Raw genomic sequence first — 22714 nt, forward strand, 5'->3', positions numbered from 1 at the left:
GGCCCACAAAATATTGGGACATACAAAAAAATAAACATTTGCAGCCTGCGGTGCATTTCTTGCAGTCCTGATGCATGGAGAAATGCTCAACTCCTGATGCATGGAGAAAAGGCCTTCACAAGCCTCTGCTAATGTGTACCTAGTTTATACTAAGTGACCCATAGGTTGAGGAGGAGGTGACCGTGGAGGATGAGGTAGCCAACACTGTTATATATATATTTTTTTTATTGGGGTAGCCCCCAAAATATTGGGACATATAAAAAAGACAGCTCTGTTCCGCAGAGTAGCTGTTGACATTATAGTTGCGCAGGAACTTTGTTGACTCTAGAGAACCTCGGGCAAATCGCACATCCCCGTGGCGGCGACTTTGCATGCAGATGTCATTCATATCAACTTTCGATGCCAGTTTCTGCGCCTACCATGGTGACCACAGGTAATGGGGAATCAGGATTCCATTCCGTACAGGGACCCTTAGAAACGGCTACCACATGCAAGGAAGGCAGCAGGGACGCAAATGACCCACTCCCGACGCGGGAAGGTAGTGATGACAAATAACAATACAGGACTCTTTAGAGGCCCTGTAATTGTAATGAGTCCACTTGAAATCCTTTAACTCTGATCAATTGGAGGGAAGTCTGGTGCAGAGCCACTGACCCATGCGTGCTGCAGCTGAAACTCCACTATCGCCTGCTGCTGCTCACAAAGTCTCATGAGACGGTGAGCGGGAATGCCGAAGTTACGCTGCAGCACAGACAGGTGAGCAGCAGCAGGGTGACAATGCCAAAAGCATGCACAGCCGCTACAGTGAATGTCACATCCTGACAGTGTCTGGGTCCTGGTCACCGGACTGCCCACCTCACTGTGAAACTACGAATGGATCGTTAAATCTGGTACGAACCCGAACTTTGCAGATCGGGTTCGCTCAAGTCTATTATGGATGCTTTGATCGCAACATGTATTACTTGGATAACGAGTAATTCTCTAGCTAATAAATGCTGACGAGCGCTAGGGGACGGCCGCTCCGCTTTTGCACCCTGCTCCCTCTTATGCTGTGCTGGTGCCTCTGTGCCACAGCGCCTCTTCCTCCAAACTGCACACATCACTCTCATGACCTTGATTCCATGTGGGGTCTAGGACCTCATCATCCTCCACATCATCTTACACCCACTCCTCAACCCTGCCCTCCTTGCCGGTATGCACACTGCAGAAAGCCACAGCAGTTGGCACCTGTGTTTTTCCAGCATGTTAAGTCTGCAAAGGACATATGGAAATTGTTTTAGAATTTCCTCCAGGCAACAGTTTTCCCTATTAACTGACCTCTCAGTTTGACTTGTGAGGGTATTGCCCCAGAGTTACAATTATGTTGAAGTACTTCTTAGCTATTGATCACTGGTTTAAATATAGCAGCTTGTTATCTGGTAGTTTCTAGTGTAGAAAATACCAATGTTTTCTATCACTTAGATCTGTGTAACAAGTGTTGTAGGTGTGAAACAATATTACAAGTGACCAATGTAGTAAATTCAAATCAAAGTTACACTTCAATTTGACTTTCAGATATGAAGTGAACACCGCAAATATACTATTTAGCGCCAAAAAAAAAGAATTGACTTCTTAAAACTCCAATGTAAGCAGCAGATTCGCAGCAAAACAATTAGAATGTTTACAAGTGCGCAGTAAGCGCACTATTTGACGCTTCTATTGGACTCTCAGATATGAAGTGCACCGCAGGCCCCCTAAATGTACTATTTAGCAGATTAGCAGCAAAACAATTAGAATGTTTACAACTGCGCAGTAAGCACACTATTAGACGCTTCTATTTGACTCTCAGATATGAAGTGCACCCCACTAATGTACTTTTTAGCACCCAAAAATGTTTACGTTTTAAAACTGCAATGTGACAGCAGTATTTGACGATTCTATTTGACCCTCAGATATGAAGTGCACCCCACGAATGTACTATTTAGAACCAAAATAAAAATTACTTTTATGTAACCGCGGTATTTGAAGCTTTTATTTGACTCTCAGATATGAAGTGCACCCCACCCCACTAATGTACTAGTTTGCAGAATTATTTCCTAAGCTGTCCCTATCAGCGGCAGCATCCTCTCCCTACACTAATAAGACCGCGTGTGCCTGTGGCACTACGCGACTCCAGCTTATATATAGAGTCTGGGTCACATACTGCACTGGCCAATCACAACCATGCCATTAGTAGGCATGGCTGTGATGGCTTCTAAGGGCACACAAGTCAAACGCTTGTTGATTGGCTGCCCCACAGCCTTTAAAAACGCGCCATTAAATCACCGAACACCGAACTCCAACCCGAGCATACAGTGATGTGTCCATGTTCGGGGTCTAAAAAACCTAATGTTCGGTACGAACCCGAACTTTTCAGTTCGGGTTCGCTTAACTCTACCAAAGAGCTTTAGTCCCTCTTACCCCACCAGAGATCACATCCCCTTCTATACAGGAAGGGAGCAAAACATAGCATACAGACACATTACACACATTTTTATGTTAATTTCCACATCTCTGAATTGTATGAGGCAGTATGTCAGTTATATGTGAATGTGTTGGAAGTGAGTGGAGAGCTAGACTGGGGAACATGAGGAGATGAACTGCATATGTGGTAAGGTGCCCAGGTGGGTATGTGAGGATTCTACAAACTGTGATATTGGTAGGATGAGGGGCAGCAGTATGTACTTGGAATGAGGCAGATCAGTGTCTGTGGAAATCCCTGTTTATGATTGAAGGTTAATCTCAACATCTTGCATATTTTTAAACAACGTTGTATGGTGTTACTCTCGTACACTTGAATGGGACTTCCCCTGAAAAATATTGAGCTTTTTTTTGCAGCCATTGGAAAAATGCAGCAAAACACAGACCCTTTAAAGGTTTAATTTAAAAAAGATCCTCAAATGTTCATTGAACTAATGTCTGCAAATAACCACATCATTAACCCTCAATTTTCTTTAATTCTTTTTCGGATAATACATTGTTTCTCCTCTATGTGCACAGAGAGAAGATAAGGTGACACAGAGTTTAAAAGCTAAACGACGCTATTCCTTGGATTCAGCTATGCCGGTAAGTTATGAAGAGGTTGGTCAGATGACAGGAGGGTTTTCTGGTATTATAGAAAATACACAAACACAGGTTGCGCCAATCGATGGATAAAGAGATAAATGAGTAAAGAAGTATATATGAAAAAAATGCAAGTAATATTTTTAAACTTTTCTGTCTTTTTAGCAAAAAGTCCGCACACGACTTTCGACGGAGAAGTATCCATTGGTAAGTAGAATCTAATCATGGCAGGGCTCTCAACGAATGAGATTAGGATGACATTTGCAAGCTGCCTTTTAGTGTTGGTTTATCTGTTGAACATGAAGGTGCTGGGGGAAGAGACAGACAGGTGATGGGACGAGAAAGGGACACACAAAGGGGCGATAAAATACACTACAGGGATAAGATATTCAAAAGAGTGGATAAGAAACACGAAAAGGGGTACGGTAATTGAAAAGGGAGTTGAGACACACAGGTTAAGATGCTTTTTTTTTGTGGGGCGGGGTAGCAGCAAAATGCATCTTGCCCGTGTAGCCAAAAATACTTGCATCAACCATGTGTGTGTTGAAGAAGAAAGTTGAGTGTGGGGAAGTTTCCCTACATATCTCCCCTTTTTCCCCGATCCTTCCAAAAGGTAAGCAGGATGGGGGTCAAATAAAAAAGGGAAATATTTAATATAGTTTAGCACCCATTTGTAAGTTCACCTTCATCATCTCAGGGTTTACTCACTAAACTCCAAACTGCTGTGAATAAAGCAGATTTGCTAAATTCTGGTTTCAGCTGTGACTGCAGCTGAGCTGGAGAGTATTTCTAAATAAACTATTTTAGATTGCACAATTTAATTTTCAATTTACTGCACTTTGGTATTTAGCGAATTGACCATCAGTCTTCATGGCTGATCATCCTTCTTCTTCATTCCTCTCTGTTGAAAGGGACCCACCAGACCCCTTAAATACTTTTGCTTGCTAAAGTGCATTAGGGGTTTACTGCATGTCTCCCTTACTCAATTCCTAAATAATTCAAATTCAAGATAAATCTTTTCTGTGAATTGAATTAGAAACGCCGAGTGGCCAGCAACCTGGCAGCCAGATGGGCGTCCTTATTCATCATGCTTGAATTTTCCTTTAAGTGGAAGTGACAGATTCTTCAAGGAAGCATTTGTTTAATTCTTTCCTATAGAAACATTCTATTTGGAGATTATTGCATTTTATTGGCGCATTCACGTGAATTTCTGCACATGTGCTAATTCTATCCGGAGAAGAAGGGAGACTGTTATCACTGTATAATAGAGACACATGTGTATACACACTGCCATATATTTATACGCTCACACAAATCTTAACATTCTTACACTGTACCCTACACACCCTAACCACACCATAACCAAATTCACACTGCCTTATTAAAAAATCAATTCACTCTTACATGTCCTTATACACACACTCATATACTCACACAACCTTGTACAAATCCCCATACACACACACACACACACACTCATACAACTTTACGCATGCATTCACACAACATTAGAGAAACATCCATACATCCATACATGCATACAGACACACACACTGCCCAATACATACACCCAAACAGACACACAAACTGCCTTATACATACATGATGTATGATAAAAAAATAAATCTCTTTAGTTTGGAAAAATTGCGCCTCAGAGTGGTTATGATAACATTATACAAACCATTATCTGAAAATCTATTCATAAACAGGGCTATACATAGGACACAAGTTTACACATTTAGGCTGGAAGAAAGGAGATTTCATCTAAGGCAAAGAAAAGGTGTTTTTTTTTACAATAAGAGCAATAAGGATATGGAATTCTCTGCCTGAAGAGGTGGTTTTGTCAGAGTCACTACAGATGTTTAAACTGCAATTGGATAAATACTTGCAAAAACATAACATACAGGTTTATAATGTCCAATTAGTGAGGTTATAGCTGCTTGATCCAAGGAGATATCTGGCTGCTGGTTTGGGGTCAAGAAGGAGTTTTTTTCTAGTTTGTTGTAAAATTGGAAGTGCTTCAGACTAGGTTTTTTTTGCCTTCTTTTGGATTACCAGCAAAAACAAGTGTAATGAAGGCTGAACTTGATGGACGCAAGTCTCTTTTCAGCTATGTAACTTGTGGTGATATTTATGGGATAATAATAGTAAACAGTTGAGAATTGCCCACTATTTCAATTCTCAGATCCCAAAGATTTGTTATCATGTAAGTGAAATGTATTCCATACAAATAAAATCACAATTTGTTTTAAAAATAGATATAATTTATTGTGACAAATTAAATAATAACAAGTAACATGCGTGATAATAATCAATGAATATTTAGTATAACATCAGTATGCAATACAATGGAATGTTAAAACAAAGACGTTCCAATAGCTAACACAGTATCAATTGTCAAGACAAGATTTATGACGGTACTTCACAGACAAAGAAAACTTTCTTTCACAGAGTGCAGCGTAAGGCAATAAAACTTTAGCTAGCAGTTAACAACTGAAGTAACCCTTTCAATGCTGGTTAGACCTCCTAGGTATTTAAGATCTATTCTCATGTAATTTTTAATAAAATAACATCTAAACCAGTTCATTAGTCATTTCCTGGAACCATCCAATAAGAGTAATCTACCATGTTCTATAAGCAGAATTTTAACTTGCCTAAAAATATATTTTATCCTATTTTAGGGCAAATCAATACATCTGGATAAATACAACGATATGCTAACACATGTGATAAGTCACATTAATATATAATTACCCTTAATTCCATTTGCAGAATGGAATGGTTATAACCATATATTCCTTAGTTAACTAAGATTTCTGAATATTGAAATCTGATTGTGATTTATCCAGTCATATATCATGCTATTAGAATATTATTAATTAATTTAAATTAATTAAATAAAACCAGTATAATTACCAATTTAGTGGATATTCTCTTCATATGCTCTTAGGTAGTCTCAGGAATTTGTTTGTCATGGGTCTCTTTCTTGTCCTGACTCTTTCTTGCTTTCTTAGTTGCTTCTCATTGCTTTGCCCCCGACTGCTTACTTTGATTGCTTCCTGACTTGCTCACTCCGACTGCTTCCTGACTGCCCACTCCCTCCCTTTGTTCTAATTTTTAAAGGGAAAGATTTTCTGTTCATCACTAGTTGATAGACCAATAGAAAACTAGAGGGGTGGTTACCTTCCAGATCGCAATTTAAGTATTTGGTCTATAGAGGGCAGTCTTGCCTAACTAAACATTCCTATCCAGGAAAGAGTTAACTTTTCCTGGTGACGATTTCGACGTCATTTGTCTTCTCTTTATGGTTACTATATTTTACATTTACTTGTTATTTCAAATGTTTCTTTGGAATTTTTTCCAGACATTGTGTCGGCAAATTCTGTAATAATTCCTAAAAATGACAGTTATAAACTAAATGTGACCCCTAAATTACAATGGGATCTTGTAAGATATAGAAAATAAAATTAAATTATTTAATCTTCTCTGTCATGAATGTCTGGGTTTAGAATTATTCTATTCCATTACATCTAGACAGTCTTATATTCATCCCCCTGCTTTCATTGCTTATCACTATTTGTTTATATAAGACATTCTTAGCTCTGGCTCAGTAGTTAGTGTAACAGAAAGGATAGAAATCTTGTGTCTTTTGTTGGCTTGAAATAACAAAATGGAGTCTGCTATGTTCAGAGTGACTATGACAATATACATTTTAATTTCTATCATAGCACAAAATGTCTGCCGATATAAATATCCTGACAAACTATGATACATCTATACACTAAACAGCCTCATGCATACACACATCCATACTGTCAAGTAATTTCCTGTCAAGATTCTGTAAGTGAAAATGACTTACTTGGAAGGAATTGAAAATAACTTTCTTTTCTTTTAGATTCCCGAAGAAAGGGAGTTACATTATGATCCAGTGGAGAGAGGAGTCAAGCAAGAGGAGGTTAGAATCTCTATGATGAATGATTAATTTACTTGAAAATGAAAAAAAACAAAAAACAAACAAACATGTATATCACTTTAAAACAAAGTATGTTAACAAAAAGGAACAGCTAAGCAGTCCTTTATCCTGTATGTGCAGAAAAATCGGAGACTGTCAAAAAAGCGAGTGTAAAAGAATAATAAAATCCAATAATACAATCTGAGTGGGTACCTAAAAATCAGTCCGATTTATAGCAATGAAATCCAATTAAATTTGATGTCAAGAATAATAAATGAATCAGATGACGTTAACGTTAATCCTTAGGTCCAGTCAACAAAAAGAAAGCAATCCACATTTAAGGAAGTAGCAAAGAGAGTGTCCAGAGGCAGGCCTTTGTCAAATTGAAGCGATTCAGGAAGAGGGTTTATGGGGAAGAGATAGCAGGTCTGAGGGAATAGTCACTGGACCTTGTAATCAGAGACCTTACAGGAGCGAATGGTTAGCAGCACGTTGTTCCTAAACTAGAGACATTAGCAGTGCGTACAGGCACTGATGGAACACACAATTATAATGGTGCATAGCGTTCGTCAGTGTCTCTTCACGTTACAATGAAACATATTTCAAGCCACCCAATCAGAGTGCTCTGTGTCATTTTACACAGCGTGGGAAAGTTCTTTGGAATTTTCCCACGCTGTGTAAAATGACAAAGAGCACTCTGATTGGCTTAAACCAGCCAATCAGAGTGTTCTTCGCATAATTGCAGGGCGTGTCAAGGCTTTATAAGCCTCCCCCCACCCTGCAGAGCTCAGTCTGCGCGGAGCCCTCCATGGGTGAAGATGGATTAATTTTTTTAGCGTCAGGTTTTTTCTTTTTCGACTGTATTTTTTTTTTGCGCTCGGGTTTTTTTATTTTATTTTAAATTCGACAGGTATGATGGCTTTTTTATTTGGCCTTTTTTGGGTCTGAAAAAAGAAGATTTTAGAAAAAAGAAGACGTCAAATGGTAAGTTGAATTTTTCTTTACAGGTTAGTTATTTTATTCCCCCCTCACTATTTTTTAGTGTAAGGGGGTTAGGTAGGGGATAACTTTTTTGGGGGTGGGGGGGGGTGGGTGACTAGGGGCCCCTAGTCACCTTTGATTGGGGGGGATTTTTATTTAGGGCCCCCACCCACCACTCAGGGGTGGGGGCTGGGGGAGGACAGTAGGTCCCCCCTTATTGTTTTTTTTAGGGCCCCCACCCACCGCTCATGGGTGGGGGCAGGGGGGAGGACAGTAGATCCCCCCCATTGTGATTTATGGCCCCCACCCACCGCGCAGGAGTGGGCGCCGGGGGGGGAGGACAGTAGGTCCCCCCTCATTATTTTTATGGCTCCCACCCATCGCGCAGGGGTGGGGGCCGGGGGGAGGACAGTAGGTCACCCCCTCATTATTTTTATGGCCCCCACCCAACGCTCACGGGTGGGGACGGGGGGAGGACAGTAGGTCCCCCCCCATTGTGATTTATGGCCCCCACCCACCGCGCAGGGGTGGAGGCTGGCGGGGAGGACAGTAGGTCCCCCCTCATTATTTTTATGGCCCACACCCAACGCTCACGGGTGGGGGCGGGGGGAGGAGTGTGAATATTCCCCTGTATAACAATGTTTGCTATTTAGTGAATATTCCCCTGTATAACAATGTTTGGCATTTAGTGAATATTCCCCTGTATAACAATGTTTGGCATTTAGTGAATATTCCCCTATATAACAATGTTTTGCATTTAGAATTTTAGTGAGGTACAGGGTCGAAGTTTACTCAATGATGACGAATAGGGGGCGGACCGAACATCGCACTTCTTTTACTTTATTCATTTTAGGACCTCCCTTAACTTGACAAAAAGTCCATAACTAAAGGGTGTTTATGTCATGGAAATTTTCCTGACTTAGTTCAAGATGGTATCTTAAAGTCTGAACATCCTTATCTACTTAAGGTTACCACAGTATATTGTGTACTGAAAGAGTCAGAATAGCCTTGAAGCTTGTTTATGCATTATTGCTATTGTAATTCGTCTGGGACAAAATGACACAAACATAATATGCACTGTAGGTAGGTAAGAGGTTATTGCTTAAAGAAACCGTTATGAAAAACAATATGTTCCATTTCTAACACCTTGTCAGTTTGCAATATCTCTTAACCCCTTAAGGACCAAACTTCTGGAATAAAAGGGAATCATGACATGTCACACATGTCATGTGTCCTTAAGGGGTTAAAGACAATGTGCACAGTTTAACAAATACAACATTTCATTCTAAAACTTGTAATATTTGCATTTGCACATAACACGGAGAAGAAGGAAGACTGTCATCACTGTATAATAGAGACACATGTGTATACACACTGCCATATATTTATACTCTCACACAAATGCTAAAACTTACACTGTACCCTACACACACCATAACCAAATTCGCACTACCTTATTCAAAAATCCATCCACACTTACACGTCCTTATCACACACACACATACTCATACTCACACAGCCTTGTACATATCCCCATACACACTCATACAACGTCACGCATGCATTCACACAACATTATAGAAACATCCATACAGACACACTGCCTTATACATACATGATGTATGAGAAAAATTTTAAATCTTTTTAGTTTGGAAAAATGACGCCTCAGAGGGGATATGATAACTATACAAATATATTCGGGGCCAGTACAAACCATTGTCTGGAAATCTATTCATAAACAGTGCTATACATAGGACACAAGGTCACACATTTAGGCTGGAAGAAAGGAGATTTCATCTAAGGCAAAGAAAAGGTTTTTATACAGTAAGAGCAATAAGGATATGGACTTTTCTGCCTGAAGAGGTGGTTTTATCAGAGTCCATACAGATGTTTAAACTGCAATTGGATAACTACTTGCAAAAACATAACATACAGGGATATAATTTCTAATTAGTGGGGTTATAGCTGCTTGATCCAAGGATACATCTGACTGCTGGTTTGGGGTCAAGAAGGAATTTTTTTTCTAGTTTGTTGCAAAATTGGAAGCGCTTCAGACTAGGTTTTTTGCCTTCTTTTGGATCAACAGCAAAAACATATGTGAGGAAGGCTGAACTTGATGGACGCAAGTCTCTTTTCAGCTATGTAACTATGATACATCTATACACTAAACAGCCTCATGCATACACACATCCATTCTGTCAATTATTTTCCCGTCAAGATGTAAGTGAAAATGACTTACTTGGAAGAAATCATTCTGACGCATCTTAGCCCCCCTATTCCTGAGAGGTCTGTCTGAAAGAAAAAGTAAATAGGAAATGTTCAACATGACTGATCTTGGTGCTTAAAGCAAAAATCACTTTCTACCTTCATCTATAGTTTGATGACTTCATAAAAATTATCCAGGAATTGTATTTTGTAGGGGCTTGGCCAAGCAATGGGGTCTGCTTGAGGCACTCTTATGCTATGAAGTTTGACTGGGGAGAAGTATATAGTTGGATCTAATTCACATAATATTTTTTTAAACTTCTCTGTCTTTGCAGCAAAAAGTCTGCACACGACTTTCTGTGAAGAAGCATCCACTGGTAAGTAGAATCTAATCATATCAGGGCTCTGAAAGAATAAGGGATGATATTTACAGGCTGCCTTTGTGTTGGTTTGTCTGTTGAACTGAAGCTGTTACCCCACCCCACCTGCATACCCCAACCTTCATGGGGGAAAAAAATAAATATATATATATATATATATTTTTTTTTTAAGAAAATGTTATTTATAGAAACAAATTTGTTGTTGTACACATGAATGTGCTTAAGAATATACAATTCCATTTGGTGAGGTTCCTACAGGTACTGAATTGTGTTAGCCCAGAAGCTCTGCATCATCATGCATACCCTTTTTTACCTGTATATCAAGATATTATGCAGCACCATACTGGTAGTGAACAATGGGACATTTAATCCTCTATCTATGCCAGATTTTTAAAACAAGAAATATGGAAAAAAATTAAAAAAGACATAAACGAATGTACGTCAAAAATCCTTTGTTTCTTCTTTTAAAAATGGCGTATGTTTCTATCATACTAACCTTTTTAAGATATCTATGTCAATGAACGCTATAGTTAATTGATACTTAAGTCAACAAAATCTTACATTTAAAATACAAATTTGCAACATGCACATGTAATTACACAATAATTCCTCCCTGCACTACCTCGATTCTGTTACTAGGGGTCACTATTTGAGTCTTATTATTCCTGTGTGGTAAGCAGTCTTAGCTGGTTAACAAAATGTAAAAAAAAAAGTATCATAAGACACCTCAAATCTATTGGTTAATAGAGATGTCCCGAACTATTCGGTGGCGAAAATAGCTTGTTCGCGTTCGTGGCGAACACATGCGATGTGTTGGTCCGCCCCCTATTCGTCATCATTGAGTAAACTCTGACCCGGTACCTCACAGTCAGCAGACACATTCTGGGAGGGAGGGTCTGCTGCTGATTAGCTGGAATATGTGTGCTGACTGTGAGGTACCGGGTCAAAGTTTACTCAATGATGACGAATAGGGGGCAGACCAACACATCGCATGTGTTCGCCACGAACGTGAACAAGCTATGTTCGCTGGCGAATAGTTTGGGACATCTCTATTGGTTAACTGAATAACACACCAGGCCTGCAGCTACAGGATGCAAGGCCAGCACTCCTGATGATCCCGGTGTAGTGGGTGAAATGCGCGTTTAGTGCACTCACTAGGTTTTCTTTTTCCCTTCCTTTAGTTTATGTATCTTTGTATTTGGTGCACGACAACTGGCCATTAAACAGGAACGTCTTGTGTAACAGTCACCTGGGGACTTATGTAACAGTTTACCAGGAGTTGGAGCCCAGTTGCAGGAGATGGCACAGGGAGGAGGCAAAAATCAGAAGCGCAGTACAGATTAAGGGGAAATCCAAAGGCAGGTTCAGGCGAGAAGCAGAAGTCAGGGCTGGCAGTGGAGTAACAAAGTCAGTAAATCAGGCAGAGGTCAGAGTCCAGGAAATCAGTCAGTAGCGAAGCAGAGATCCGGCAGGAAATACCAAACAGGCAAAATGACCAGATCCTCGGTTTCGGGAAGGGCTTTCTTTTACAGCCTGCTATTTAGATGCAGCTGACCCTAATTGGAAAAGGGTTGCAGGTGGATCAGTGCTGCTTAATCCAGGCAAAGGGTCAGGAAGCAGAAAAAATGCAAACAGAAACTGAAGACGTCATGTGGATGTCATGGCAGAAAACCTGACTGGGATGCTGGAGCTGTGAGTTCAAACTCAGTCTCTTGAAGGGGCGGCCACGCCTTGCTGTCTGCAGGGCTCGGGCTGTGCCGTGACATCTTGCTTGTTTAGCCTTTGTGCTAATGGCCAATATAGGGAACAGCCAGTTTTGCATCCTGTAACTTCAGTCTTGGTGTAAACCCACAGATTTTGGACTACTTATGATACTGTGCAGTCTTTTGTGTGTTTTATTTTTAATTTTTAATTTAGCTCACTCTGGCTTTATCAACTGGGTTAGAACAGTACTTATCACTCGGGAATAATGAGACTCAAATAGTGACCCCTATTGACCAAATTGGGTTAGTGCAGAGAGGGATTATTTGTTGTGCAATTGCATATGCTTGTTGCAAACCTGTATTTTAAATGTAAGATTTGTTTAGTTGGTTTAAGTATCAATTGACTATTATCTGTTGAGATTATATACAAATGTAGATGCATACAATAAGTCCACAACGTTAGAACAATGTACAACAGGAATATTGAGTTAAATTTATATGTATATTCCTGTGTGTGGGTTCTTCAGATTCCTGAGGTTTCAAACAGAAATATAGAAGAGGAGGAGGAAATGACTGGGACCAATAAGGCTGAGTTCAAGAATTTTGATGTCAAGAAAACCAGGTATAACCAATATACTCTCTCTAAATTAAGTTGCATTTTCTTGCCTCACCCTTTCCCACTGATAATCTAACTCTGAAAATCATCCTACAAGTAACAGTCTCTGAGGTTTTATAGGCTTCAAGCAATACACAATTAAGTGTAATGTGGCATTGTCACCACCCCCTCCAAAATGAGTATTTCTAAAATGTTTATGAAATACTCACATTGCCTGTGTTGAAATTTCACTGTAATTCCAACTCAGTCAAAGATAAACTAAGACACACTAGGAACAACTGTACTACTGTATTTTTTATATGTCTGATGAAACTTGAACTACCAACGTCAAGTTTTGTCATTTCCCCCAGCTGTCTTCAATAGGGGTTGTTGTGTGAGGGCGGAATAAGAGATGCAGAGTGTGAGAATGTATATGGGGCTGCATGGTGTGAGAAGGGACATGAGGCTGCATGGTGTGAGAGGGGACATGGGGCTGCAGGGTGTAGGACGGGGACATGGGGCTGCAGGGTGTTGAGAAGGGACATGGGGCTGCAGGATGTAGGAAGGGGACATGGGGCTGCAGGGTGTGAAAGGCGACATGGGGCTGCATGGTGTGAGAGGGGACATTGGGCTGTATGGTGTGAGATGGGACATGGGGCTGCAGGGTGTATGAAGGGGACATGTTGCTGCAGGATGTGAAAGGCGACATGGGGCTGCATGGTGTGAGAGGGGACATGGGGCTGCAGGGTGTAGGAAGGGGACATGGGGCTGCATGGTGTGAGAAGGGACATGGGGCTGCAGGATGTAGGAAGGGGACATAGGGCTGCAGGGTGTGAAAGGCGACATGGGGCTGCATGGTGTGAGAGGGGACATGGGGCTGCAGGGTGTAGGAAGGGGACATGGGGCTGCAGGGTGTGAGAAGGGACATGGGGTTGCATGGTGTGAGAGGGGACATGGGGCTGCAGGATGTAGGAAGGGGACATGGGGCTACAGGGTGTGAAAGGCAACATGGGGCTGCATGGTGTGAGAGCGGACATGGGGCTGCAGGGTGTTGGAAGGGGACATGGGGCTGCAGGGTGTGAGAAGGGACATGGGGCTGCATGGTGTGAGAGGGGACATGGGGCTGCAGGGTGTAGGAAGGGGACATGGGGCTGCAGGGTGTTGAGAAGGGACATGGGGCTGCAGGATGTAGGAAGGGGACATGGGGCTGCAGGGTGGGAGAAGGGACATGGGGCTGCATGGTGTGAGAGTGGACATGGGGCTGCAGGGTGTAGGAAGGGGACATGGGGCTGCAGGGTGTTGAGAAGGGACATGGGGCTGCAGGATGTAGGAAGGGGACATGGGGCTGCATGGTGTGAGAGGGGACATGGGCTGCATGGTGTGAGAGGGGACATGGGGCTGCAGGGTGTAGGAAGGGGACATGGGGCTGCAGGGTGTGAGAAGGGACATGGGGCTGCATGGTGTGAGAGGGGACATGGGGCTGCATGATGTAGGAAGGGGACATGGGGCTGTAGGGTGTGAAAGGCAACATGGGGCTGCATGGTGTGAGAGTGGACATGGGGCTGCAGGGTGTGAGAAGGGACATGGGGCTGCAGGGTGTGAAAGGCGACATGGGGCTGCATGGTGTGAGAGGGGACATTGGGCTGTATGGTGTGAGATGGGACATGGGGCTGCAGGGTGTATGAAGGGGACATGTTGCTGCAGGATGTGAAAGGCGACATGGGGCTGCATGGTGTGAGAGGGGACATGGGGCTGCAGGGTGTAGGAAGGGGACATGGGGCTGCATGGTGTGAGAAGGGACATGGGGCTGCAGGATGTAGGAAGGGGACATAGGGCTGCAGGGTGTGAAAGGCGACATGGGGCTGCATGGTGTGAGAGGGGACATGGGGCTGCAGGGTGTAGGAAGGGGACATGGGGCTGCAGGGTGTGAGAAGGGACATGGGGTTGCATGGTGTGAGAGGGGACATGGGGCTGCAGGATGTAGGAAGGGGACATGGGGCTACAGGGTGTGAAAGGCAACATGGGGCTGCATGGTGTGAGAGCGGACATGGGGCTGCAGGGTGTTGGAAGGGGACATGGGGCTGCAGGGTGTGAGAAGGGACATGGGGCTGCATGGTGTGAGAGGGGACATGGGGCTGCAGGGTGTAGGAAGGGGACATGGGGCTGCAGGGTGTTGAGAAGGGACATGGGGCTGCAGGATGTAGGAAGGGGACATGGGGCTGCAGGGTGTGAGAAGGGACATGGGGCTGCATGGTGTGAGAGTGGACATGGGGCTGCAGGGTGTAGGAAGGGGACATGGGGCTGCAGGGTGTTGAGAAGGGACATGGGGCTGCAGGATGTAGGAAGGGGACATGGGGCTGCATGGTGTGAGAGGGGACATGGGCTGCATGGTGTGAGAGGGGACATGGGGCTGCAGGGTGTAGGAAGGGGACATGGGGCTGCAGGGTGTGAGAAGGGACATGGGGCTGCATGGTGTGAGAGGGGACATGGGGCTGCATGATGTAGGAAGGGGACATGGGGCTGTAGGGTGTGAAAGGCAACATGGGGCTGCATGGTGTGAGAGTGGACATGGGGCTGCAGGGTGTGAGAAGGGACATGGGGCTGCATGGTGTGAGAGGGGACATGGGGCTGCAGGGTGTAGGAAGGGGACATGAGGCTGCAGGGTGTTCAGAAGGGACATAGGGCTGCAGGATGTAGGAAGGGGACATGTGGCTGCAGGTTGTGAAATGGCGACATGGGGCTGCAGGGTGTGAGAAGGGACATGGGGCTGCATGGTGTGAGAAGGGACATGGGGCTGCATGGTGTGAGAGGGGACATGGGGCTGCAGGGTGTAGGAAGGGGACATGAGGCTGCAGGGTGTTGAGAAGGGACATAGGGATGTAGGAAGGGGACATGTGGCTGCAGGTTGTGAAATGGCGACATGGGGCTGCATGGTGTGAGAGGGGACATGGGGCTGCATGGTGTGAGAGGGGACATGGGGCTGCAGGGTGTTGAGAAGGGACATGGGGCTGCAGGATGTAGGGAGGAGACATTGAGGCTGCAGGGTGTAGGGAGGGGACATTGGGGCTGCAGGGTGTGAAAGGCGACGTGGGGCTGCATGGTTTGAGAGGGGACATGGGGCTGCTAGGTGAGAGGTGGGGCAATAGCTACTGGGTGACAGGTGGGGACAGTGGCTGTGGGTGGGGGGGGCATGGGCTGCTGGTTGAGAGGTGGAGACAGGGGATACAGGATATGAGAGAGGCTGCTGGGTGAGAGGAAGGGCATGGTGTGAGAGGGGACATGGGGATGCAAGGTGAGAGGGGGCAAGGGCTGCAAGGTGAGGTGTGGGGGGGGGGCAGGGGCTGCTGTGTGAGAGGTGGGTCCTGGTGGGAGTGCTGGGTGGTGGGACAGAAGCTTCTGGGTTAGAGGGGGAAATAGAGGATGCATGGTATGAGAGAGGGAGACAGAGGATGCAGGGTATAAGAGAGACAGGGAATGCAGGGAGACAGGGAATGCTGAGTATGAGAAGGGGACATGGGGCTGCAAGCTGATAGAGGAAGACAGGGCTGCTTGGTGGGGGAATAGGGGCTGCTGGGTGGGAGGGGACAGGGGGTGCAGGGTGAGAGGGGGCAGGGGATGCAGAGTGAGAGGAGGACAAGGGCTGCAAGGTAAGAGGGGGGCAGGGGATGCAGGGTGAGATTGTGACAGGGGTCCCAGGGTGAAAGGGGGCAGGGATGGCAGGGTAATAGTGGGGCAGTGGCTGCAGGGTGAGAGAAGGGCGAGGGCTGCAGGGTGAGAGGGGAAGACAGGGGCTGCAGGGTGTGAGTAGATACATGGGGCTTCTGGGTGAAAGGGGCAGGGTGTAAAAGAAGGAGGGGCAGGGACTTCTGGGTGAGGAAGGACGACATGGGGCAAAAAACAAAAACCTACTCACCCATCCCTCTTCCTTACCTTGATCCTTGGCACGAGAGGATGCTGGGAAGGAATTATTTTCCCTGGTGGTCCAGTGGAAGAAGTATCTGGTTTACACCCCTTGACAGATGTAGACCGTGTGCACAGGGCCTGGGCTGTGCATCAGTGTGCAGGCTGGTGAGAGAGATCTTTGATCTCCCCACCGTACAGAGCTCCCTCTATGGTAGGGAGGTCAGGCAGCACCAGCCCTTAAGGGGCCTGCCGGGGAGATCCTTTGATCCTTGGCATTTGCCCAGTTTACCCGATGGCCAGTCCGGGCCTGGGTTCAGGTAAGTATAACTCACCTTATTCAATGCTTTCCTATGGGGAAAATCTGATGCTGGAGGTCCGTGAGGATGTCAAGCGTCAGATCACGGACCAAACGTCCATTACGAATCTGGAAGCGCCCCAGTGGTTGTCTGTTAGACAGCCACAGAGGATAGACTTAGAGCTGCAATGTAAACATTCTCTGGAACTCCAATGTTTTACATTGCAGCACTAAGTGCAAAATTGACACAGCACCCAGACCACTTCAGTTAGCTGAAGTGGTCTGGGTGCCTTCAGTGTCCTTTTAAAGAAACTGAGGGACTAAATAAAAGAGACCAAGGAAAACCTCATGATTAATCCATCTTATGTTAGACTTAAGACTTAAGTCTATTAGCATCATCCTGCCCCTCCAAAAAGGAGACATGACGGTTAAAGGCCAAGAGATCTCACTTCTGAGGCAGGTGTTGAGTATGTCCAGGTGATACAGGACCCAAAAAAGTATCTTTAATCACTTAACCTTATTATTCATGTTCTTTGATTATTATTTCCATTTTTAAAGCGCCAATACTTGCTACTGTAAAATGGGTACATAGAGAAGACAAGTAATTGTGACAATAAAAGTACAGCGAATGGAAAAAAATTGGTGATGTAGATACCGATTAAACAAGCTTGCAGTCTAAAGGAAGTGGGCAATAATTATACACAAGTGCAAGTGTAAGTTATCCAGAAGATAGGACATCTATTCACTATACTCGGAACATAACATACAGTAGATAACAGTTGGATTGATTTGAGCAGACTTTCCACATCAGACAGTGAAGTTAGAGTGCTGTAGTAAGAGAAACTGCTTGGTTAGCATTTGTGCTTCCCTAAGGAAGATTGTGCAATAAATGGCAAAGTTGTTAGGTGTGAGCAGAACAAGAAAGATAATGTTGGAAGCAGCATTCTCTATGGACTGTTAGAGGGTAATTTGAAAATGTGTATGGTGAAGAGTCAGTGGGCTGCAGTTTTTAAAAATGTGTGGATGAAAACTTAATTTTATTGCACCTTGTGTCAGGGGGAAATACATGTTATTTCTTTAAGATGAAAGTAGCAGAATATGGTTATTGATTGGATGTGGAGAAAGAAGAAAGGACCAAAAGGGTGCAGAGGTAATGAGGCTGTGGATGGTGGTAGCAACAAGTACCTGAAGGGTGGTCAAGAGATCAGGATTAAGGAGAAAAAAGTTATCCAAAGAAGTGTTGTTCCAGGAACTCATCTGAATGGGTGAAATTTTTAAATTTCATTGTTTTCTTCATAATTCCACAGGACAAAAGAAGATTTGAAGAAACACCATGTACTTCACTAGTTCTACATAATTACAGACACTACTTCCCATTGCTATAGTGGAAAACTGCGATCTGGATAATTGGATAAAGCCATTAGGAGACTGTTACTTGGCATGATAAGTCACTTGACCGCTGATGACTCATGACTTTTTGGATGTGAATTTTGACCTAGGCAAACAAACAGCTGTCTGGATTTTTCAAGGTGGCACAATTAATTGGCACCCTCTGCTCAGTAAAGAACCATCTCCTTAAATACAGTAATCAAAAAAAGATTGTGAGGAAGGTGACTGCAGAACCTGTAAAAGTTAGAATATGTTCCACTACTGCTACCTTTAACCCCTTAAGGATACATGATGGTAATATTCCAGCATGATTCCCTTTTATTCCAGAAGTTGTGTCCTTAAGGGTATAAAACACAGCAGTGTTTTCATCATCCAGTACAACAAAGAGACCAACGAACAAGAAAAATTAAGCTATACGTGCAAAGAGCCACTAGTGTTGCCCAAAGTTTATTCAAATAAACAAATGCATATTACATAGTTACATAGTTAGATAGATGAAAATAGACCTGTGTCCACCAAGTTCAGCCTTCCTCACCTATGTTTTTGCTGTCTATCCAAAAGAAGGCATAAACCTAGTCTGAAGCACTTTGCATTTTGCAACAAACTAGGAAAAATCATTTCTTGACCCCAAAATGGCAGTCAGATGTCTCCTTGGATCAAGGAACTATTAAACCACTAATTAGAAATGATATCCATGTATGTTATGTTTTTGCAAGTATTTATCCAATTGCTGTTTATTACCTATAGTGATTTCAGGCACATGGCCTTTCTCAGTGTGCAATGCCCCCACCATGTTCAAAGTGACTTACTAGATTAAATAAGACCACCACCTGCCAAAACAACCATTCCCACACACACCCTCAGGGAGACCCAAGCTTGGAGACTCCACCCCCAAACCATATTGAGCAGTACACTGCCAGGTGCAAGGATATTATGCTTTACAGATTGACATAGAAAAGAAGTGAGTAATCATGCATAAAAATGTGATATGTTTGGCAAAGGTGGGAGACTTTCAGAAAAAAAGTTTATTTGCTTTAAAGGAGCACTATAGGGTCAGGAACACAAAACTTATATTTCTGACCCTATAGTGTTAAAACCACTATCTAGCACCGCTGCCCATTTCTTGCCTCTCTAAATATTGTAAAATCTTACTTGTATTCAAGCCTGAAGCTGCTGGCTCTGCCCCTGTTTGCCTCAGAATAGATGTCTGCTGACATCATCAGAAGTGTTGTTCTGAGCCAATCACAATGCTTCCCCATAGGATTGACTGAGACTGTGAAGGAGGCAGATCAGGGGCAGAGCCATCACAAGTCAAACACAGCCCTGGACAATCAGCATCTCCTCATTAAACTGAATAAATGAATCTCTATGAGGAAAGTTCAGTTTCTGCATGCAGAGGGAGGAGATACTGATATGTTGTGAGGAGTGGCCAGTGAAGTTATCCTTAGGCTGTAATGTAAACACTGCAAAGACAGTGCTTACAGCAAAAATCCTGAAGGGTATGATTCTACTCACCAGAACAAATGCAATAAGCTGTAGTTGTTCTGGTGACTATAGTGTACCTTTAATTATTTTTCTGCTAACACAGTACTTGTGCCATGCTAGGCACTACCTAGATCGACAAAGAAAATACAGTCCTTTCTACATCCTGTTACTACAAACCATTTGGTTCATAAAACTGTGAACAAGACCATGTATAACCTTATGGCAGCTGTGGTATAAATATTATCAGTTTATAGAGAACTTACTATCTGATGAATAGAACATTTCCAGGAAATTATGTATCTCATGAACTCTCCTGAAATTAGAGTTTGATGGAGCCTTTTCCTAGTGACTGAGGGCTCTCCCTGAAGCGGCAGTCATTATAGTCAAATCTATATAAAGAACATTAGACAAATGACCAAGTTCTACTCTTCTAATGTTCCTCTGATTTTCTGGACAAAGATGACTACTTTTAATCAAAGCTATCTCTCTGTAACATTGTTAACAGTGGCGTACACAAGACCCATGGGGCCCCGGTGCAAAAATTGATCTGTGCCCCCCACTCCCCGCGCGCGCTTACTCTGCGAGGGCCGGAACACATGGCGGCGGGCACCTGGTCGCAGGGGTTGCAGGGTCAGTGCATGCAAATGCACACACCTAAAGGACCACTACAGACACCCAGATCACATCAGCTCAATGAAGTGGTCTGGGTGCCAGGTCCCTCTAGTTTTAACCCTGCAGCTGAAAACATAGCAGTTTCAGAGAAACTGCTATGTTTTACTGAGGGTTAATCCAGCCTCTAGTGGCTGTCTCATAGACAGCCGCTAGAGGAGCTTCCGCGATTCTCACTGTGAAAATCACAGTGAGAAGACACTGAACGTCCATAGGAAAGCATTGAGTAATGCGCATGCACATTCGGAGCTGAGAGGCGGAGGGATCCCCAGCGCCAAGGGGACCGGCGCTGGAGAAAGGTAATTGCTGAAGACACACACTCACACTCTCACGAACAGACGCATACACACTAGCTAATAGACACACACATTTACTGACAGACACAGTCAGCGACAGACAGACATACACACTCACTGACAAACACACACTCACTAACAGGCACACAAACACACTCAGTAACAGACACACACAGTAACACACTTACTGACATTCACTAGAAGGCACACACTCAATAAGAGACACACTCACTGACACACACACTAACACAAACACTAACACACTAACACAAACACACACATACTAACACACACACACTAACACACACACACTAAAACTAACACACACTTTTTAAAAAAATATAATCCCCCCCAGCCTCCTTACCTGTGGGAGAGCTGAGGGGATTCCCTGGGGTCCAGTGGTGTCACCCGGCTGGCAGGCTGGCGGGCGCGCAAGGGAGCACTCTCCCTGGCTGAGTGCTTCCTCTTCAGCTCCCTCGCGTGCCACATAGGGATGCTGGCGCCGGAAGATGACGTCATCTTCCGGCTCCGGTATCAGTGCGGTGCGTGAGGGAGCTGAAGAGGAAGCACTCAGCCAGGGAGAGTGCTCCTTGGCGCACCCGCCAGCCTGCCCGCTGGGTGACACGAGGACCAGCCTCGGGGGGCCATGCGGTGGCCGGCTCCTGGGCCCCCCAGGAGAAGAGGCTTGCCACAGTGGCTACATACCGGGTCGCAGGGTGGTCGGGCCCCCTGGTGGGCCGGGCCTGGTCGCAGCCGCGACCCCTGCAAACCCAGTATGTACGCCACTGATTGTTAAGCTGTAATATCTATTAAGTTTTTACATGTGTATTGATGTCTGCATTAGGAGTAGAATAAATGTATTTTTTTTTTTATAAGGAATGTCAGAATAGATTTTAATATTTTTGGGTGACAATAATATATTACGGAGAGCCATTAATACAAGAAAGTTGTGTTATTAAGTGCCAGTGAATGTAACAAGGTTTATTTATAAAATGCCAATATCCATTGAAAAATTCACTTTTTGTAAAATTAAAGATAGGCAACACTCCATTCACGCATAAAGCATTTCATCAAGCAAAATTGTAGATTATGCTAGCTTTAGTGTACCTATAATCTTAATTTTATTAATGACAGGAGGCGAGTATTTGCTTAAGTCTCTCTTTACTAGAACTCCACAGCAGCACAGAAAAACAACCAATCAGAAAAAAGTTAGGTACTATAAAACTCCCCTCCCCATGCATCATTTCCTCTTTCAAGCTGCGACAAAACAGAATAAAAGGCAGAGAACATCATGGGGAAGAAACGAAGTCCTAGATACGATGAATATAATGATGTCCACCATCCGAGTGTAACCATCAAACTAGATAGTGTAGATGGACTGGAAACTGAAACGAGAGAAAAACAGAATCGAACAGGTTGATTATCCAATGAAATGTACTCTGAATAAACATGTAGGTACCCAATGTAGCAACCAAATTAACCTAATATGTAAATATCCCAACCCTACTTATGGAAAAAAACACAGACATAAGGAACAAGCGACAGGTAGCAGAGACAACAAACAGAGTTGCATACGTACCTGATAATCTAGACTATAACATTAAACAAGGGAGGGTCAAGAATGGGTGGGAAATACTCGCCTCCTGTCATTAATAAAATTAAGATTATAGGTACACTAAAGCTAGCATAATCTACAATTTTATAACATGACAGGAGGCTTCGTATTTGCTGTTTCAACGCTCAGTTCACCAATCCAACGCTGTTTGTGTCGCTGGTATCT

The 22714-nt window shown here is 43.8% G+C and overlaps 1 protein-coding gene across 1 annotated transcript in view; it reads left to right on the plus strand.

Annotated features, from left to right (window-relative positions):
* The window catches only part of LOC134573201 (uncharacterized), a 159920-nt gene extending 141374 nt beyond the window's left edge, over positions 1-18546 (plus strand). Inside the window, exons 7-10 of the mRNA XM_063432782.1 lie at positions 3019-3084; positions 3247-3288; positions 12830-12924; positions 18403-18546. Coding sequence (XP_063288852.1) covers positions 3019-3084; positions 3247-3288; positions 12830-12924; positions 18403-18442 — 243 coding nt within the window. The 3' untranslated portion in view covers positions 18443-18546. The remainder of the gene's footprint in view (positions 1-3018; positions 3085-3246; positions 3289-12829; positions 12925-18402) is intronic.
* The last annotated feature ends 4168 nt before the right edge of the window (positions 18547-22714 follow it).

Source organism: Pelobates fuscus, chromosome 9 (assembly GCF_036172605.1).
Source record: "Pelobates fuscus isolate aPelFus1 chromosome 9, aPelFus1.pri, whole genome shotgun sequence".
Lineage (NCBI taxonomy): Eukaryota > Metazoa > Chordata > Amphibia > Anura > Pelobatidae > Pelobates > Pelobates fuscus.